General features: G+C 42.2%; 1 protein-coding gene across 6 annotated transcripts; it reads right to left on the reverse strand.

Moving 5' to 3' along the window:
- Positions 1–3,310: 3,310 nt before the first annotated feature.
- LOC112255135 lies at positions 3,311–18,192 on the reverse strand. Of its 6 annotated transcripts, none has more exons than XM_042319540.1 (8): positions 18,062–18,192; positions 7,688–7,818; positions 7,333–7,607; positions 6,968–7,208; positions 6,558–6,654; positions 6,093–6,326; positions 5,349–5,524; positions 3,311–3,954 (listed from the first exon to the last, which is right to left on the reverse strand). In XM_042319540.1, the coding sequence occupies exons 2-8, from the start codon at positions 7,768–7,770 to the stop codon at positions 3,723–3,725; spliced, it is 1,338 nt and encodes a 445-aa protein (XP_042175474.1). In that variant the 5' UTR covers positions 7,771–7,818; positions 18,062–18,192; the 3' UTR covers positions 3,311–3,722. The 6 variants fall into 6 exon arrangements, with proteins under 6 accessions (XP_042175474.1, XP_042175477.1, XP_042175475.1 ...); XM_042319543.1 differs by having other exon boundaries at positions 7,688–7,779; positions 18,062–18,182; XM_042319541.1 differs by lacking the exon at positions 18,062–18,192 and adding an exon at positions 17,832–18,022 and having other exon boundaries at positions 7,688–7,779.
- Positions 18,193–22,026: the final 3,834 nt, after the last annotated feature.

Here is a 22,026-nt window from a genome sequence, read left to right on the forward strand (position 1 = left end):
GATCAGCTTTAATGTTGCAGATAGATTGTAGCTTTCATCAACGTAATTGCCTGCATCATTTCCAATCCCCCATATATATTTTTTGTAAATATATAGTGTTCGGAAAGTATTCAGACACACAATACCCCATAATGACAAAACAGGTTGAGAAATGTTTGCTAATTTATTAAAAATTTAAAAATATAATATCACATTTACATAAGTATCCAGACCTTTTACTCAGTACTTTATTGAAGCACCTTTGGCAGCAATTACAGCATCAAGTCTTCTTGGGTATGACGCTACAATCTTGGCATAGCTGTATTTGGGGAGTTTCTCCCATTCTTCTCTGCAAATCCTCTCAAGCTCTGTCAGGTTGGATAGGGAGCGTTGCTGCACAGCTATTTTCAGGTCTCTCCGGAGATGTTTGATCGGGTTCAAGTCCGGGCTCTGGCTGGGCCACTCAAGGACATTCAAAGACTTGTCCCGAAGCCACTCCTGCGATGTCTTGGCTGTGTGCTTAGGGTCATTGTCCTGTTGGACGGTGAACCTTGCCCCAGTCTGAGGTCCTGAGTGCTCTGGAGCAGGTTTTCATCAAGGATCTCTTTGTACTTTGCTCTGTTCATCTTTGCCTCGATCCCGACTAGTCTCCCAGTCCCTGCTGCTGAAAAACATCCCCCACAGCATGATGCTGCCACCACCATGCTTCACCTTAGGGACAGTGCCAGGTTTCCTCCAGACGTGACGCTTGGCATTCAGGCCAAAGAGTTCAATCTTGGTTTCAGACCAGAAAATCTTGTGTATATACAGTACCAGTCAAAAGCTTGGACACCTACTCATTCGAGTTTTTCTTGAATTTTTTAAATAGTGAAGACATCAAAACTATGAAATAACACATGGAATCATGTAGTAACCAAAAAAAGTGTTAAACAAACTATTAATATTTTTTATAAATGAAGAATAATCATGGATTAAGGTTCCACTATATGTCTCATATTTCTAATGTCATCCTACCACTGACTCAGTGTTTACAATTATAAAGCGTTTAATATAGATTTCATAAGTGGCAGATATATATATATATATATATATATATGAAAAAGTGGCTGGTAGAAATTAAAGAGATTAATTATCCTGCATTGGTGTCTTATCAACAAAGTGAAACGAACAAACAAATTTTAAAAAGCCCCCCCCAAAATGTTCTGTTTTTGAGACAATTTATTTTTGCTTCATCGTCATTTGGTGATGGAAACTGTACTATCTCTGACAGGAACATTCTGATTTAGTTTTTGGTTTATGGTCGAAGCACTCCAATTTAAGCCAATCATTAAGTTGTGTCTGTGTCAACCACGAACAGCACATGTTGTCCCTGAGCTCCATAACATTTCATGATCTAGCGAGTGAATATCTTATTGCTTATCCCAGTTGGCATCTAAAATCTACTCAGTACTTCGCTACTTCTGCCGGAAGTGCCGCCCATAATCGTTTCCCCAGTAACCTCGCCAGGAAACCTGTGGATACATTTTACGAACACAATCTTTGTTTCTTTTTACTTCTATCCTTCTGCTACACTCCACCCCTCCCATCTACAGTTGAAGTCGGAGGTTTACATACACTTATGGAGTCATTCAAACTCGTTTTTCATCCACTCCACAAATTTCTTATCATCAAACTATAGTTTTGGCAAGTCGGTTAGGACATCTACTTTGGCATGACACAAGTAATTTTTCCAACAATTACAGACAGATTATTTCACTTATAACAGTGGGTTAGAGGTTTACATACACTAAGTTGACAGCCAGCCAAGCCATGCCTTTAAACAGCTTGGAAAATTACAGGCTTATCATGGCTTAGGAAGCTTCTGATAGGCTAATTGACCAAATTTGAGTCAATTGGAGGTATACCCGTGGATGTATTTCAAGGCCTACCTTCAAACTCAGTGCCTCTTTGCTTGTCATCATGGGAAAATCAATTGAAATCAGCCAAGACCTCAGAAAATATTGTAGACCTCCACAAGTCTGGTTCATCCTTGGGAGCAATTTCCAAATGCCTGAAGGTACCACATCCATCTGTACAAACAATAGCACGCAAGTATAAACACCATGGGACCACACAGCCATCATACCGCTCAGGTAGGAGACGCGTTCTGTCTCCTAGAGATGAACGTACTTTGGTGCGAAAAGTGCAGATCAATCCCAGAACAACAACAAAGGACCTTGTGAAGATGCTGGAGGAAACAGGTACAAAACTATCTATATCCACAGTAAACGAGTCCTATATCGACATAACCTGAAAGGCCGCTCAGCAAGGAAGAAGCCACTGCTCCAAAACCGCCATAGAAAAGCCAGACTACGTTTTGCAACTGCACATGGGGACAAAGATCGTACTTTTTGGAAAAATGTCCTCTGGTCTGATGAAACAAAAATAGAACTGTTTGGCCATAACCATCATTATGTTTGGAGGAAACAGGGGGAAGCTTGCAAGCCGAAAAACACCATCCCAACTGTGAAGCACGGGGGTGGCAGCATCATGTTGTGGGGGTGCTTTGTTGCAGGAGGGACTGGTGCACTTCATAAAATAAATAGCATCATGAGGATGGAAAATTATGTGGATATATTGAAGCAACATATTAAGACATCAGTCAGGAAGTTAAAACTTGGTTGCAAATGGGTCTTCCAAATGGACAATGACCCCAAGCATATTTCCAAAGTTGTGGCAAAATCGCTTAAGTACAACAAAGTCAAGGTATTGGAGTGGCCATCACAAAGCCCTGACCTCAAGCATATAGAAAATGTATGTGCAGAACTGAAAAAGTGTTTGCGAGCAAGGAGGCCTACAAACCTGACTCAGTTACACCAGCTCTGTCAGGAGGAATGGGCCACAATTCACCCAACTTATTGTGGGAAGCTTGTGGGAGGCTACCTGAAACGTTTGACCCAAGTTAAACAATTTAAAGGCAATGCAACCAAATACTAATTGAGTGTATGTAAACTTCTGACCCACTGGGAGTATGGTGAAAGAAATAAAAGCTTAAATAAATCACTCTACTCGTATTCTGACATTTCATTCTTAAAATAAAGTGGTGATCCTAACTGACCTAAAACCATAATTTTTACTAGGATTAAATGTCAGGAATTGTGAAAAACAGAGTTTAAATGTATTTGGCTAAGGTATATGTAAACTTCCGACTTCAACTGAAGACAATCCTGTTGGATTTTTATTTGCCATATATTTTTTTAAACTCTGTTCCACAAAAGTTCTTAACCTATATACATTTTACAGACACAGTATATTTGACATTAGTTATCTTGTTGTTGTTATTAGTCCTACCCTTCAGCTCCACTCAACCCTTCCCATCTATCTCTTAACACCATCCATATTGGATTTCTACTTGCAATATATTTTTCAACTGTGCGGTGATATTTTACAAAAGTTCTGAACCGTTTTATTCTCATAGTTTCTACAGATTGTAAATGAAAGATAAACATTTTGCTAGAAGTTTTATTATATTATTCATTGATTGACTAGGACTTTTTAAATCACCGAACAGTGCTATCTGCAGAGTTATCTCCAGGTAAATATTCCAATTCATCAGCCATTGCTGGATTTTGGTAGTCTAAACTGCAATCGGGGACATTGGTCCCGTAGGCACCAATGCGATAGCAGCTAGTTCTTGTCTGCTGAGTTCATTGATCGTATATAAACCAGAAAAAAAAATGTCTTGCTTCCTCTTCCATCTCTGACTACTCCTTCCTTCCTTCGATTAGTAGTCCTGCTTGCTCCAGTGCTTTATCTACATTAGGCACCAGTTGTCTCTCGTAGTCCCAGACTCTCTTGTCTTCATGCAGCTCCTCCTTGGTCAGTCCTCCTCGTAGGGGAACTCTGACATGGATGATATGGCACACGTTAGGAGGAACCTTCACTGTCTGCCCGAAGTTACGCAGCACAGAGTGGACCGACGTCTGCTCCACTGCCCTGGGGTCAGAGACACAGAAGGGTTGTTAGACAGAGTGGACCGACGTCTGCTCCACTGTCCTGGGGTCAGAGACACAGAAGGGTTGTTAGACAGAGTGGACCGACGTCTGCTCCACTGTCCTGGGGTCAGAGACACAGAAGGGTTGTTAGACAGAGTGGACCGACGTCTGCTCCACTGCCCTGGGGTCAGAGACACAGAAAGGTTGTTAGACAGAGTGGACCGACGTCTGCTCCACTGCCCTGGGGTCAGAGACACAGAAGGGTTGTTAGACAGAGTGGACCGACATCTGCTCCACTGTCCTGGGGTCAGAGACACAGAAGGGTTGTTAGACTGAGTGGACCGACGTCTGCTCCACTGTCCTGGGGTCAGAGACACAGAAGGGTTGTTAGACAGAGTGGACCGACGTCTGCTGCACTGTCCTGGGGTCAGAGACACAGAAGGGTTGTTAGACAGAGTGGACCGACGTCTGCTCCACTGTCCTGGGGTCAGAGACACAGAAGGGTTGTTAGACTGACATCTGCTCTATTCTATCCTTTCCTGGGTCTTACTTTCATCTTGTAGGGTTGGTAAGTTCTAACCAGAGCCCTATACTACGAACTGTTGAGTTCAACATGTGATAACCACTTACTCAAATGTGGCTCACCTTTTAGCCAGGTACATTTCTGGGCAGGCTAAATCAGGGCTAACGCTACTCATCCTGAATGAAATATCTGAGCCGTGAGTTGAGGACCAATGAGATCAGGTTCCCATCATCCCTTTCATTTGAGGAGGACCACTGATTAAATATTAATGTAGTGTTTTTTCGGTGTAATTCTTTGTTGTTGTAATATTAAATACACATTTAGTAATGACAGGATGCATTTGAAACTTCATGCAGAGTTTAACTTTTGTATGACTTTATATAATTATTTTATCTATAGAGTGGGGAGAAAAGGTGCTTGTGCATTAATAAGCACACCTGAGACGGCATGAACGATACATAATAAAAGACTTCTTATGACCCTTTTCACACCATAACCTGCAGAATTTGCAAGATAGCTTTTATTTCATGTTGATTTGGTTAAAAATGTAATGTAGCGCTGACTCGCCCATGGATTTATGTTTCAGCATTGTCTCAATGAAGAGTTCGGAGTTTGACTAGCCACGTGCGACATGCATGCGCAGTTATAAGTCTGCTAGAGTGAACAGCAGGAGGACAAGCAATACCCAACGTCATAATAGGGATGAAGCCTGAGCTGGAATGTGAACCTAACTGAAGCTGACTAGCTTTAGAAAACCCTGAGTATATCTAGCTAGCTTCTTAGTATACTACTCTGGGCCATACTATCATCTTGGGGGGGGTAGGTTCTAACCTGGGCCGGACTATCTTCTTGGAGAGGTAGGAGATTCTAACCTGGGCCGTACTATCATCTTGGAGGGGTGGGAGATGCGATAGTCTGGCTCCTCTCTGTAGATGTGCGCCATGATGTTGATCCCTGGAACATTTCTCCAGCGGGGCAGTTCAAACCTTCCACTGGGCTCAAAATGGGACTTAGGAAAGATGTGGTTCTCTATAAGGAACACTTCGGCCTGGGGAGAAGGAGGGTTGAGTGAGAGAAAGCAAAAGAGAGGAGGAATTCCGATTTTTTTCCTTCATATCCAATATATCTTTCTCACTGTCCACACCTTTATTGTATTTTGACCCATATCAGATTTGCACATTTACACGCAAACTCTATGCTCATTCATTTCCTGTCAATGTTGGGGTGGTTATCTTGGTAACGGCAGGTCATGTGCAAGAACAACAATTCTGATCTGAACATCCAGACTGAGGATGAGAACCACATAAGAATGTGGAATCAGAAGTCCATTGCTGTGTTTACACGAGCAGCCCAATTCTGATCTTTTTTCAATAATTGGTCTTTTCAGTTCTAAAAAGTGTCAAGATCAGATATGATTGGTCAAAAAAACAAAAACACCAACGATCAGTAATTGCTGTGTACACATTGGGGAAAATATCAGGTGTCAGATATGCCAAATAATTGGCAAGAAAATCTGAATTGGGATGCCTGTGTAAACAGCCTAACATATGCATACTCCACACATAATGATCCTAATTAACACACATTCACAGTACTTCCCTGAGTCCTCCCCCTACCTTTGGGTCTTGCCTCTGAAGTACATCCATCATCTGGGGCAGGGTTTGATGCTGGTATGGAGCTATAATCTCATCGATGTCGTTCAGCAGTACATAGCGTGACTGATACATTTGTCTGTAGACACAGTCATTCAGAGTGGTCAACTGGCCATAGTAGTGGATGTCCCCTCCATGTTCACTGGGCTGCCACCCACGGGACGGGTTCATGTATTTGCCGATAGGCCAGGGCACCACCTGCAGTCAATCAATCCGCCAGTTAATTTGGGAGAACGGGCTCGTGGTAATGACTGGAGCGGAATAGGTGGAGTTGTATCAAATACATCAAACACATGGTTTCCATGGTTTCCAGGTGTTTGATGTCATTCCATTTGCTCCGTTCCAGCCATTATTATGAGCCGTTCTCCCCTCAGCAGCCTTCACTGCTAGCTATCTATGTATCCATCCATCCAATCAGTTCATTCTTACCTCCACAAAGCCGTCCTGTGTGTAACTCTGTAGCAGTCTATCCAGGTCTGATCCACAGCTGGTGTTATACACCACAACATGCTGCACTCCCAACAGCCTGCAACATAGCAATCAATCAATCAACCATTTAATCAATCAACCAACCATTGAATCAATCAATCAACCATTTAATCAATCAACCAACCATTGAATCAATCAATCAATCAACCATTTAATCAATCAATCAACCATTTAATCAATCAACCAACCATTGAATCAATCAATCAATCAACCATTTAATCAATCAATCAACCATTTAATCAATCAATCAACCATTTAATCAATCAATCAACCATTTAATCAATCAACCAACCAACCATTTAATCAATCAATCAACCATTTAATCAATCAATCCATCACTCAATACCCACTTGTACATCTCCAGAGTCTGGGTGACCTGAAGCACGTTGTTATAATCGCCAAATAAATTGGACCAACAGACAGTGAAGTTGAACTGAAACTTCTCTTCCTCCCTTTTCACACGGTTCTGGATGCGGAGGAAGGTTTGGTTCTGAGCGAGCCCGGTGTCAGCTTGTGTGGCGAGGGTCACGTGCGACGGGTTACAGCCGGGAACATTGGGACAAAGGACGTCGGTCGTCACGAAGCGGAAACCTTCATCCCAATACAGAACAGAGTCACATAAATGTAAATCCACAAACTAATCAGAGGATCACCAAGCCCCTTATTTCTTTGATTCTGGTGTGTCAGTGCAGGGCTAAAACCAAATAGCAGGTACCAAAGTGATCAGAGTGCATCTGGACTTCAGCCTTCATTCCATTAGCCCAGTGAGTCCCACAGTAGAACACACAGTACAGAGGCTGGACAGAGTCTCGTCTGAAGATACTGATGATGCGTATGGAGCTTCCCTCCAAACGATGTTCCTTGTAGGCCCCCACCATGAAGTGTTTGGTGTCGTTGACAGGCGTGATGGACTGGTCAGAGATGTGGTGTGGATAGAGGTGCTGGTGGTCCTGGTGGTCCTGGTGGTCCTGGTGGTTGCCTGGCTGTGACCTGCGGAATCATGGACAGATTTTTTTCCTTTTGGCACTTTTATTACGTTTCTTAATTGTACGGCAGAGGCTACACGGTACCTGGGTAATGTCAAGATGACGTAGACCATGAATGCCAGAGCAGAAGCTATCAGTAGAGGGAACGCACGCCTCCTCACCATCATGAGCCAGATCTAGGAAGGTAGTTTATAGAAGGTGAAGAATGAGGTGACCTTTGAAGAGAAGGGAAAGTTAATAATGTAGTCGCACTTGCTTCCTGGCTACGTGTACACATGCAGCCCAATTCTGATAGTTTTAACTGGGCAAAAGATCAGAATTGGGCTGCCTGTTTAAACGCAGCCTCTGATCCTTAGAGTGAGATGAAGACATGCATGACATGCAAAATACTGTATCTAATGACACTCAATGGGCCTCAAGTTCAACTTTCAGCATTATTTGTCCCAGAGAGGGCAATAGTGGCTTTGCAGCAGGGGAGCACGTATGACATGAAAAACATATCAAATCCACATGGACCAGAATGGAAACGACAGTAAGGGACACAATGGAAATAAATCAAATCAAATCACATTTTATTTGTCACATACACATGGTTAGCAGATGTTAATGCGAGTGTAGCGAAATGCTTGTGCTTCTAGTTCCGACCATGCAGTAATATCTAACAAGTAATCTAACCTAACAATTTCACAACAACTACCTTATACACACAAGTGTAAAGGAATGAATAAGAATATATAAGTGGTGGCCGAATGGCATAGGAAAGATGCAGTAGATAGTATAGAGTACAGTATATACATATGAGATGAGTAATGGAGGGCAGGTAGTTTGCCCCGGTGATGTGTTGTGCAGACCTCACTACCCTCTGGAGAGCCTTACGGTTGTGGGCGGAGCAGTTGCCATACCAGGAGATGATACAGCACGACAAGATGCTCTCGATTGTGCAACTGTAAAAGTTTGCGAGTGTTTTTGATGACGAGCCGAATTTCTTCAGCCTCCTGAGGTTGAAGAGGCGCTGCTGCTCCTTCTTCGCCACGCTGTCTGTGTGGGTGGACCATTTCAGTTTGTCTGTGATGTGTACGCCAAGGAACTTAAAACTTTCCATCCTCTCCACTACTGTCCTGTCAATGTGGATAGGGGGCTGTTCCCTCTGCTGTTTACTGAAGTCCACAATCATCTCCTTTGTTTTGTTGACATTGAGTGTGAGGTTATTTTCCTGACACCACACTCCGAGGGCCATCACCTCCTCCCTGTAGGCCGTCTTGTCGTAGTTGGTAATCAAGCCTACCACTGTAGTGTCGTCTGCAAACTTGATGATTGAGTTGGAGGCGTGCGTGGCCACGCAGTCGTGGGTGAACAGGGAGTACAGGAGAGGGCTGAGAACGCACCCTTGTGGGGCCCCAGTGTTGAGGATCAGCGGGGTGGAGATGTTGTTACCTACCCTCACCACCTGGGGGCGGCCCGTCAGAAAGTCCAGGACCCAGTTGCACAGGGCGGGGTCGAGACCCAGGGTCTCGAGCTTAATGATGGGTTTGGAGGGTACTATGGTGTTAAATGCTGAGCTGTAATCGATGAACAGCATTCTTACATAGGTATTCCTCTTGTCCAGATGGGTTAGGGCAGTGTGCAGTGTGATTGCGATTGCGTCGTCTGTGGACCTATTGAGGCAGTAAGCAAATTGGAGTGGGTCTAGGGTGTCAGGTAGGGTGGAGGTGATATGGTCCTTGACTAGTCTCTCAAAGCTCTTCATGATGACGGTGCTACAGGGCAGTAGTCATTTAGCTCAGTTACCTTAGCTTTCTTGGGAACAGTAACAATGGTGGCCCTCTTGAAGCATGTGGGAACAGCAGACTGGGATAAGGATTGATTGAATATGTCCGTAAACACCCCAGCCAGCTGGTCTGCGCATGCTCTCGGGACGTGGCCGGGGATGCCGTCTGGGCCTGCAGCCGTGCGAGGGTTAACACGTTTAAATGTTTTACTCACATTGGCTGCAGTGAAGGAGAGCCCGCAGGTTTTGGTAGCGGGCAGTGTCAGTGGCACTGTATTGTCCTCAAAGCGAGCAAAGGAGTTGTTTAGTCTGTCTGGGAGCAAGACATCGTGGTCCGTGACGGGGCTGGTTTTTCTTTTGTATTCCGTGATTGACTATAGACCCTGCCACATACCTCTCGTGCCTGAGCCGTTGAATTGCAACTCGACTTTGTCTCTATACTGACGATTAGCTTGTTTGATTGCCTTGCGGAGGGAATAGCTACACTGTTTGTATTCGGTCATGTTTCCGGTCACCTTGCCCTGATTAAAAGCAGTGGTTTGAGCTTTCAGTTTTGCACGAATGCTGCCATCAATCCACGGTTTCTGGTCGACGTTATGCGTAACATATTCCAGTCTACGTGATCGAAGCAATCTTGAAGCGTGGAATCCGATTGGTCGGACCAGCGTTGAACGACCCTGAGCGCGGATGCTTCATGTTTTGGTCTCTGTCTATAGGCTGGGAGCAACAAAATGGAGTCGTGATCAGCTTTTCCAAAAGGAGGGCGGGGGAGGGTCTTATATGCATCGCGGAAGATAGAATAACAATGATCCAGGGTTTTGCCAGCCCGGATTGTGCAATCGATATGCTGATAGAATTTAGGGAGCCTTGATTTCAGATTAGCCTTGTTAAAATCCCCATCTACAATAAATGCAGCCTCAGCATATCAGGTTTCCAGTTTACATAGAGTCGAATGAAGTTCTTTCAGGGCCGTCGATGTGTCTGCTTGGGGGGGAATATACACGACTGTGATTATGATCGAAGAGAATTCTCTTGGTAGATAATGCGGTCGGCATTTGATTGTGAGGAATTCTAAGTCAGGTGAACAAAAGGACTTGAGTTCCTTTATGTTGTTATGATCACACCACGTCTCGTTAATCATAAGGCATACACCCCCGCCCTTCTTCTTACCAGAGAGATGCTTGTTTCTGATGGCGCGATGCGTGAAGAAACCAGGTGGCTGTACCGACTGGTATCATGTCTCGAGTGAGCCATGTTTCCGTGAAACAAAGAACTTTACAGTCTCTGATGTCTCTCTAGAAGGCAACTCTTCCTCGGATTTTGTCTACCTTGTTGTCAAGAGACTGGACATTGGCGAGTAGTATGTGCGGGAGCGGTGCGCAATGTGCCCGTCTACTGAGCCTGACCAGAAGACCGCTCCGTCTGCCCCTTCTACGGCGCTGTTGTTTTGGGTCGCCGGCTGGGATCCGATCCATTGTCCTGGGTGGTGGGCCAAACAGACGATCCGCTTCGGGAAAGTCGTATTCCTGGTCGTAATGTTAGTGAGTTGACATTGCTCTTATATCCAATAGTTCCTTCTGACTGTATGTAATAAAACCTAAGATTTCCTTGGGTAACATTGTAAGAAATAACACATAAAAAAACAAAATACGGCACAGTTTCCTAGGAACGCGAAGCGAGGCGGCCATCTCTGTCGGCGCCGGAAGTAAGACATTGGCTTTGTATTATCTCTTTCTACTTTTGTGCTGTGTGTATGTATTTCTTAAACTCTCAAATAAAATAAATCAACCACTGCCTTGAGGGGAAGTGACAGGTGTGTGCCGAGGTTGATTGCAGTTATTGTTGTGGTGTGTGTATAGAGTTCTTTGTGGACAAGCCAGAGCAGGAGTTTCAGGACCTAAATGAGAAAGCCAGAGCTCTGAAACACATCCTCAGCAAGATACCTGATGAGATCAACGACCAGGTACTCTTACCAAAGATGGTCGATAAATGAAGATGTCCCACTTAGGCTGTTTATCATATAAAACACATTGTCCATTCTGGTCTGCTTAATTAATGGGGTGGCTCTCGCATAGGCACCAATGCATAAGCAGCTAGGTCTGGTCTGCTTAGTTGACCGATGAGGGTGTGGGATGTCTCTCTTCCTCTTCCGTCTCTGTGCTTACTACACACACGCAGGTGTACAGATAGAGCCATAGAGGTGCTGGGGCACCTGCACTTTTTCCCTCCTATGAAAAAAGTGTGCTTTTTATTGGTAGCAGTTTTTTTTTACTAATTATTTTGTATATAATTGTTTGCCTCTTTTCTCTCTTGTAATAGAAATGCAACGAATTGTCCGTCAAAGTACATAATTTATCAGAAACGAAGGAATCTTGAAAAAAGATTCCCCGCCCCTCTGCCACTCATCCTGCGTGCACTAGCTACCTGCCGGTTACTTCATCCAATTCATATTATATCCTATCCTATCCAATTCATATCCTATCCTATCCTATCCTATTCATACTCTATCCTATCCTATCCTATTTATATTCTATCCTATTCATATTCTATCCTATTCATATTCTATCCTATTCATATTCTATCCTATCCAATTCATATTCTATCCTATCCTATTCATATTCTATCCTATCCAATTCATATTCTATCCTATTCATATTCTATCCTATTCATATTCTATCCTATCCTATTCATATTCTATCCTATCCTATTCATATTCTATCCTATCCTATCCTATTCATATTCTATCCTATCCTATCCTATTCATATTCTATCCTATTCATATTCTATCCTATTCATATTCTATCCTATCCTATTCATATCCTATCCTATCCTATTCATATTCTATCCTATCCTATCCTATTCATATTCTATCCTATCCTATTCATATTCTATCCTATCCAATTCATATTCTATCCTATCCTATTCATATTCTATCCTATCCTATTCATATCCTATCCTATCCTATCCTATCCTATCATATCCTATCCTATCCTATCCTATCCTATTCATATTCTATCCTATCCTATTCATATCCTATCCTATCCTATCCTATTCATATTCTATCCAATTAATATCCTATCCTATCCAATTCATATTCTATCCTATCCTATTCATAATCTCCCTACCCAGGCTTGCAATGCATATGTCAATCTGTGCTTGAATTAGTGTAAATTAGAGTTTGCACTTTTTTGGTAGGCCTATTCCATTCCAATATCCCATTATAGCAGCCTGCTGAACTAAATACAGTACAGATCAAATATGTATTTCCCACATGTCAACAGTCATCACCAAGGCTACAGACACTGACTGACACTCTGCAGGAGACAGGGCTTCATCGGCTGTGAAAACCAGGAACAACCTCATCTCCAAACTAGCTGGCTCTACAGAGAGCACTGCCACCATAGTCAAACCTAGAACCACCTCATCTCCTAACTAGCTAGCTCTACAGAGAGCACTGCCACCATAGTCAAACCTAGAACCACCTCATCTCCTAACTAGCTGGATCTACAGAGAGCACTGCCACCATAGTCAAACCTAGAACCACCTCATCTCCTAACTAGCTGGCTCTACAGAGAGCACTGCCACCATAGTCAAACCTAGAACCACCTCATCTCCTAACTAGCTGGCTCTACAGAGAGCACTGCCACCATAGTCAAACCTAGAACCACCTCATCTCCAAACTAGCTGGCTAGAACCACCTCATCTACTCTCTAGAACCACCTCATCTAGCTGGCTCTACAGAGCTGGAGAGCACTGCCACCATAGTCAAACCTAGAACCACCTCATCTCCTAACTAGCTGGCTCTACAGAGAGCACTGCCACCATAGTCAAACCTAGAACCACCTCATCTCCAAACTAGCTGGCTCTACAGAGAGCACTGCCACCATAGTCAAACCTAGAACCACCTCATCTCCTAACTAGCTGGCTCTACAGAGAGCACTGCCACCATAGTCAAACCTAGAACCACCTCATCTCCAAACTAGCTGGCTCTACAGAGAGCACTGCCACCATAGTCAAACCTAGAACCACCTCATCTCCTAACTAGCTGGCTCTACAGGGAGCACTGCCACCATAGTCAAACCTAGAACCACCTCATCTCCTAAATGGGTGTCTGCGGTCATTAAAGATCATTTGGCACTTATCGTAAGGGTAGGGTGTTAACCCCGGTGTCCTGGCTAAATTCCCAAGCGGTCCCTCATACCATCATGGCCACCTAATCATCCCCAGCTTACAATTGGCTCATTCATCTCCCCTGTAACTATTCCCCAGGTTGTTGCTGTAAATGAGAATGTGTTCTCAGTCAACTTACCTGGTAAAATAAAAATGTATTCGTTAAACACTACCCCATAATGACAAATCAAATTGAAAACAGGTTTTTAGAAATTATTTAAATGTACATACAGTTTTTTAAAAACGAAATACCTTATTTACATAAATATTCAGACCCTTTGCTATGACCTCAGGTGCATCCTGTTTCCATTGATCATCCCTGAGATGTTTCTACAACTTGATTGGAGTCCACCTGTGGTAAATTCAATTGATTGGACATGATTTGGAAAGGAACACACCTGTCTATATACGGTCCCACAGTTGACAGTGTGGGAAAAACATTTCTGCAGCATTGATTGTCCCCAAGAACACAGTGGCCTCCATCATTTTTCTTAAATGGAAGAAGTTTGCAACAACCAAGACTCTTCCTAGAGATGGCCGCCCAGCCAAACTGAGAAATCAGTGGAGAAGGGCCTTGGTCAGGGAGGTGACCAAGAACCCGATGGTCACTCTGACAGAGCTCCAGAGTTCCTCTGTGGAGATCAGAGTACCTTCCAGAAGGACAACCATCTCTGCAGCACTCCACCAATCAGGCCTTTATGGTAGAGTGGCCAGACGGAATCCACTCCTCAATAAAATGCACATGACAGCCCGCTTGGAGTTTGCCAAAAGGCACCTAAAGGACTCTCAGACCATGAGAAACAAGATTCTCTGATCTGATGAAACCAAGATTGAACTCTTGGCCTGAATGCCAAGTGTCACGTCTGGAGGAAACCTGGCCCCATCCCTACGGTAAAAGCATGGTGGTTGCAGTATCATCCTGTGTGGATGTTTTTCAGAGGCAGGGACTGGGAGACTAGTCAGGATCGAGGGAAAGATGAACGGAGCAAAGTACAGAGAGATCCTTGAGGAAAACCTACCCCAGAGTGCTCAGGACCTCAGACTGGGACGAAGCACACAGCCAAGACAACTCTGTTGTGGCTTCGGGACTAGTCTCTGAATGTCCTTGAGTGGCCCAGCCAGAGCCCAGACTTGAACCTGATCGAACATCTCTGGAGAGACCTGAAAATAGCTGTGCAGCGACGCTCCCCATCCAACCTGACAGAGCTTGAGAGGATCTGCAGAGAAGAATGGGAGAAACTCCCCAAATACAGGTGTGCTCAGCTTGTAGTGTCATACCCAAGAAGACTTAATGCTGTATTCGCTACCAAAGGTGCTTCAACAAAGTACTGAGTAAAGCGTCTGAATACTTTCAGTTTTTAAATGTTTATTTATTTATTATATATATTTTTTAAATATTTTTTAAAATATATTTGTTTGGTAAATATATCCATATGCATACACGCATGCATACATACTGTATGCACATATATACATGCACATACCTATATAGACATACATACCTTTGTAAGAATATACCTTTATTATTATTCCCCGCAAATCCTACCACCCTTCCCCCAATTGGAGTAAACTAATAAACACTTCAGTTTTTACTTTCAGTTTATTCATCTTATACACATTTTACAGACACAATCTATTGTACAATAGTTATATTTAGTTTGTTTTTAGTCTTTCCTCTATTTCTGATGTCCATCCAGTTTGTTTTCTATTTGTAACTGTGCTATTTCACAAAAGTTCCGAACCGATATACATTTAACAGAAGCACTTTGTTTTACATTGGTTGTCTTGTTATTAGTCCCACCCTTCAGCTCTATTCAACTTCTACAGATTGTAAATTAAAAATACAATTTTTTGCAAAAATAATCATTATATTTTTGATTGATTGACTATGACTTTTCAAATCACCCAGTATTGCTATCTACAGCGTTAGTTCTAGGCAAATGTTGCAATTCTTCAGCCATTCCTTGACCTGTGACCAAAAATGAGCTACATATGGACAACACCAAAATAAATGATCTAATGACTCTGCCTCCTCACAGCAGAATCTGCAGAGCTGGGAAGATTGTATCCCCCATATATATAACATTCTATTGGTTGCAATAATTTTGTATAGTAATTTCAATTGATACATTTGAAATGTTGAATCCGGCGTTTTGCATATCAATTCATAAACCATGTGCCATGGAATGGGTACATCAAAAATCTCTTCCCAACTATTTAGCAATTTATATGGCACAGCGATCAGTTTTTTTATCCTTAAATGAAATTGGTGTATGTTTTTATTTATCACACTTTTCTTTAACCATTTATGTTCTTTAATACAGGGCCGACATACAAGTTCCTTACTTTTTTCCCCTTCTACTTGCCTCTTCCATTTTTGTGGTAATGCTGCAATTAATTGTTTGTAATTTTGGGTAGAGCAGACATTTCCATGCCTGTGTTAGCTGCATGTGTGACATAACTCCAGTCATATGTATTATATAATTCACTAAAATTATACCTTTTTTAAAACATTTCTTCAAAAATATGTTTTTTGAATCAATTTTTGATCAAAATACTTTGTTTTTTACTTTTAATACATTTTCAAACATTTCTAAAAATCTGGTTTTGCTTTGTCATTAGGGGGTATTGTGTGTAGATTGAGAACTGTTTTATTGAATAATTTTTTAACAAGGCTGTAACGTAACAAAATGTGGAAAAAGTCAAAGGGTCTGAATACTTTCTGAAAACATTGTATCCAGAGACTCTCAAAAACCCACAAAATTATTTTAAAAGACTCCACCACCCCACATCTGCCACTCCAGGAGGAACTCTTCAACCCACCAGATATTGGCCACCCATCAAGAATGCCGAATTGGAAAGACCCTCCCAACACGAATATCACTTGGACTGTAACTGTAATCAGTTACAAAATATAACTGTAATCAGTTACAAACTGTAACTGTAAACAGGTATGTTATCAGCAAAACATATTGTAATCAGATTACAGATACGTTTGAAAATCTAAATGATTACTTCTTGGATTACTTTTCAATTCAAGAAAGGATGTTGACGAACAAATACATTACAACACCATTCAGTTTCTTATCAAGATCCTGGCAGCCGTGTTCTGAATGTGGTGGTGATGACAGTAGTTCTGATTAACATCTTTACCAGGACACGGATTTGCCAATGTCAATCTCTTTCCATCAACCTAATCTACGCTAAATGACACGTTGTTTGCTTAGCTAGCTAGGTAGCTCATGTCAAATGAATAGGTTACTATCACGTATATCTGAAAATACATGATCAACTGATGTTTACTGATCATGAAAAGCATGCAGTGACTTGCTGTATAACTCTGATGATAGAGATAAACAGTTACTAGCTGTATAACTCTGATGATAGAGATAAACAGTTACTAGCTGTATAACTCTGATGATAGAGATAAACAGTTACTAGCTGTATAACTCTGATGATAGAGATAAACAGTTACTAGCTGTATAACTCTGATGATAGAGATAAACAGTGACTTGCTGTATAACTCTGATGATAGAGATAAACAGTTACTAGCTGTATAACTCTGATGATCGAGATAAACAGTTACTAGCTGTATAACTCTGATGATAGAGATAAACAGTTACTAGCTGTATAACTCTGATGATAGAGATAAACAGTTACTAGCTGTATAACTCTGATGATAGAGATAAACAGTTACTAGCTGTATAACTCTGATGATAGAGATAAACAGTTACTAGCTGTATAACTCTGATGATAGAGATAAACAGTTACTAGCTGTATAACTCTGATGATAGAGATAAACAGTTACTAGCTGTATAACTCTGATGATAGAGATAAACAGTTACTAGCTGTATAACTCTGATGATAGAGATAAACAGTTACTAGCTGTATAACTCTGATGATAGAGATAAACAGTTACTAGCTGTATAACTCTGATGATAGAGATAAACAGTTACTAGCTGTATAACTCTGATGATAGAGATAAACAGTTACTAGCTGTATAACTGTGATGATAGAGATAAACAGTTACTAGCTGTATAACTCTGATGATAGAGATAAACAGTGACTTGCTGTATAACTCTGATGATAGAGATAAATGTGGAATAATCAGAACTGTCTGGTAGTTCTGACTATGCAATTCTAGAGGTAATGTTATTCAAATCAAATAGTTATACAATGTATTTAACAATCTCTTGAAAACAGCTAGAAGCCAGTTGTTCATGGTTTTTAGAAAATCGTATACATTTCTGGCACCAACATCAATCAATTTCAAGAAGGCACTGAATATACCTGTGCGTAAGTCCAGGAAAAGGACCAAATTGTATCCACAAAAAGGTAGTGATGTGTAAATAGATTCAAATTTCAAATTGTTTAGTCAAATCCACCAGATGCAGCCAGACCATGGAAATGGTGTGGATATCATAGCCTACTACAGGATGCGACAGTAGCCTCTCTCTGTCTTTCTTTATTTCTCTCTCTGTCTTTCTTTCTCTGTCTCTCTCTCTCTCTCTCTCACTCACCTGTGCGTCACACTGCCGATGGTGGAAGCTGTACTGTAATTGGAGAAATACACTTCATTTACACAATGTTGAGGAAGCCTAGAGCCTGGAAAGGACATCTCATATGGGTGTTTCCCCCTATACATCGCAAACTGGCGCTTGTTGCCAAGAGGAAAAACCTGTCCCACAGCACATCTTTGCTGGTAGAACCAGTTTGTAGAGTTTGAGGCTATAGGGTTCTATCTGCATTCAGGTGTAAGTGTAGTCATTGACATAGCCTTGTTCTGTTCAATGTTCTCTACCTATATTAATACCACAATTCATGTTCATTTCAAAATATGCAAATTACTGACACCATTCAAACCAATGAGTGTTCAGAACCTCCTCAGAATCATCTTTTTGCAGATAGAACTTCCTGTTCCCAAGCTCTCATAATTGTCTGTCTTGTCGTAGCCTAGGCTAATGCTGTCTGTCTGCCTGTCCATTTGTCTGTCTGTCAGGTGAACTTGAGACAGTAATGCCAGTTTCAATGCTGATGAACAGCACACGCCTACGTACGCAAACACACACGCACACACACACACACACACGCACTAACGCTACAGTTTGTTTTAATTGCTTTGGTACTATTTTCACAAGTATGTGGTACATTTTCACAAACTCCAAACGGGTTACACTTGTAACGCAGCCAGTCTTTCATTCAAAACCTGTCATTGTGCATTTAGATTGTAAACATCTCTACCACACACACATTGATTCAAAATATACGTTTATTGTGAAATGTAATGAGAACATTGGTATAATCAAATCAAATTTTATTGTAGACCTTACAGTGAAATGTTACTTACGAGCCCCTAACCGACAGTGCAGTTTAAAAACATATGGATAAAAATAAGAGATATAACAAGTAACAAGTAATTAAAGAGCAGCAAGTAAAAAATAATATATACAGGGGGGTGCCGGTACAGAGTCAATGTGCGGGGACACCGGTTAGTTGAGGTAGTATGTACATGTAGGTAGAGTTGTTAGTGACTATGCATAGATGACAACAGAGATTGGCACTGGTGTGGCACTTAGTGAATTTGACTAGATGTTCAGGAGTCTTATGGCTTGGGGGTAGAAGCTGTTTAGAAGCCTCTTGGACCTAGACTTGGCGCTCCGGTATCGCTTGCCATGCGGTAGCAGAGAGAACAGTCAATGACTAGGGTGGCTGGAGTCTTTGACAATTTTTAGGGCCTTCCTCTGACACTGCCTGGTATAGAGGTCCTGAATGGCAGGAAGCTTAGCCCCAGTGATACACTGGGCCGTTCGCACTTCCCTCTGTTGTGCCTTGCGGTCGGAGGCCGAGCAGTTGCCATACCAGGCAGTGATGCAACCAGTCAGGATGATACAGTTGTAGAACCTTTTGAGGATCTGAGGACCAATGACAAACCTTTTCAGTCTCCTGAGGGGGAATGGGTTTTGTCGTGCCCGCTTTACGACTGTCTTGGTGTGCTTGGACCATGTTAGTTTGTTGGTGATGTGGACACCAAGGAACTTGAAGCTCTCGGCCTGCTCCACTGCAGCCGTTTATGAGAATGGGGGCGTGCTCGATCCTCTTTTCCTGTAGTCCACAATCATCTCCTTTGTCTTGATCAATCATCACCAAAACACAACATGATATCTTTTCAATTTAGTCATTTTAACTATCAGTTAATCCAACAATCCAAGAGCAAACAATGCAGGATATGTGTTTCAAATCGCCCTTAGAAGTTCTGAAAGTAATATGCTAGAGAACAGTAAATTACAGTAGATTACACATTTTTCACATTAGGCAATACACTTACATTACTCAACAACATTGACAGAAAGTCTATAATTTTCATAATATCTATCTGATGTATAATCAAAAGTGAAATGGACACGCAGGTACACCTGGTGCCACTTCATAAGGTGGCCGATTGTTGGTACGCTGATGGATGCCACATTGGCAAAGGTGTCATTGTTCTCCTCAATGGCCTGCTTTATTTTTTGACAGCCAGATGTCATTTCTGGTTCTCATCATTTCCACCCTCTCCTGCTCGTTGGTCAGCACACAGCCACGGCCTCCACCATGGGGTTTTCTGTCCATTTTGAGGGTACAACAGAGTGTACTGTCAATAGATCACACTGTAAGAGTACTGTTACATGTTTTCTGAACTTACATGCATTACAATATGTAATTTACTGTAAATGTAATGGTAAAGCATAGTGCATATCCTGCAGACGTACTGTTTCTTTTGGCAAAATGTTTTTATGATGTAATTGACAGTTGATCTTTTCAGATTGGAATGAACTAGTCGGGCAGCCTCTGCCATGGTAAGGCCTCTGTTTACCACATGGTCAACAACAATGGCCCGGACTTCATTAGACACAACACTCAATCAATCAATCAAATGTATTTAGAAAACCCTTCTTACATCAGCTGATGTCACAAAGTGCTGTACAGAAACCCAGCCTAAAACCACAAACAGCAAGCAATGCAGGTGTAGAAGCACGGTGGCTAGGAAAAACTCCCTAGAAAGGCCGGAACCTAGGAAGAAACCTAGAGAGGAACCAGGCTATGACGGGTGGCCAGTCCTCTTCTGGCTGTGTCGGGTGGAGATTATAACAGAACATGGCCAAGATGTTCAAATGTTCATAGATGACCAGCAGGGTCAAATAATAATAATTGCAGTGGTTGTAGAGGGTGCAACAGGTCAGCACTTCAGGAGTAAATGTCAGTGGTCTTTTCATAGCCGATCATTCAGAGTATCAGTTCCCTACCGTCTGCCTCCCTCTTTCTAATGTCCACCTCTTTGACGGTGCCCATGCCCACGTCTTTGACCTCTTTGACCTCTCTAATGGGGCCCATACCCACATCTTTGACCTCTATAATGGGGCTCATACCCACCTCTTTGACCTCTCTAATGGGGCTCATACCCACATATTTGACATCTTTGATGGGGCTCATACCCACATCTTTGACCTCTTTGATGGGGCCCATGGCCACATCTTTGACCTCTTTGATGGGGCCCATGCCCACCTCTTTGACCGGGCCCATGCCCACATCTTTGACCTCTTTGATGGGGCCCATGCCCACATCTTTGACCTCTTTAATGGGGCTCATACCCACCTCTTTGACCTCTTTGATGGGGCCCATGCCCACATCTTTGACCTCTTTAATGGGGCTCATACCCACCTCTTTGACCTCTTTGATGGGGCCCATACCCACCTCTTTGACCGGGCCCATGCCCACATCTTTGACCTCTTTGATGGGGCCCATGCCCACATCTTTGACCTCTTTAATGGGGCTCATACCCACCTCTTTGACCTCTTTGATGCGGCCCATGCCCACATCTTTGACCTCTTTAATGGGGCTCATACCCACCTCTTTGACCTCTTTGATGGGGCCCATACCCACCTTTCTGACGGGCCCCTTGTCTACAAGATTTTTGATATCTTTCTCTCCCTTGCTGTCTATCCTGTTCCATGTTGAAAGAATATGCAAAGTTCACACACCCTTTTATATGGTGACCAATTGTGGTTACCACTATGTGAAATCAATAAGCAATATTGAGTAGTCATTATGTATGGTTATCTTGTATCATGTATGTAATTTAGATGTTTATACTTTACAAACACTTTTTATTTCTGCAGTACTCAAAATCTGTATTACGGTAGTATACAAACCAGTTCACAATCTATAGATTCACCAAACAGTTAAGTGATTAACCATTAAGCACAGTTGGATTAAGTGATAGTCAAATGTATTTAAACAAATGAGAAGACGATTATATGACAATTATTTTGAGCATTGTGAAAGGCAATACCTTTATATGAAATGTATTTCTAGATTAAACACTGATTAGGTTTGGTGAAAAAGTCACTCTGTGATTTTGTGTGTTGTACTTAGTGAATTGAAAATATTCTAAAAGTTTTTTAAAAACTGCCTTTTTCATGATCTGTTTTGAGTTTTAAACGATCCC

Source organism: Oncorhynchus tshawytscha, unplaced genomic scaffold (assembly GCF_018296145.1).
Source record: "Oncorhynchus tshawytscha isolate Ot180627B unplaced genomic scaffold, Otsh_v2.0 Un_scaffold_1528_pilon_pilon, whole genome shotgun sequence".
In the NCBI taxonomy this organism is placed as follows: domain Eukaryota; kingdom Metazoa; phylum Chordata; class Actinopteri; order Salmoniformes; family Salmonidae; genus Oncorhynchus; species Oncorhynchus tshawytscha.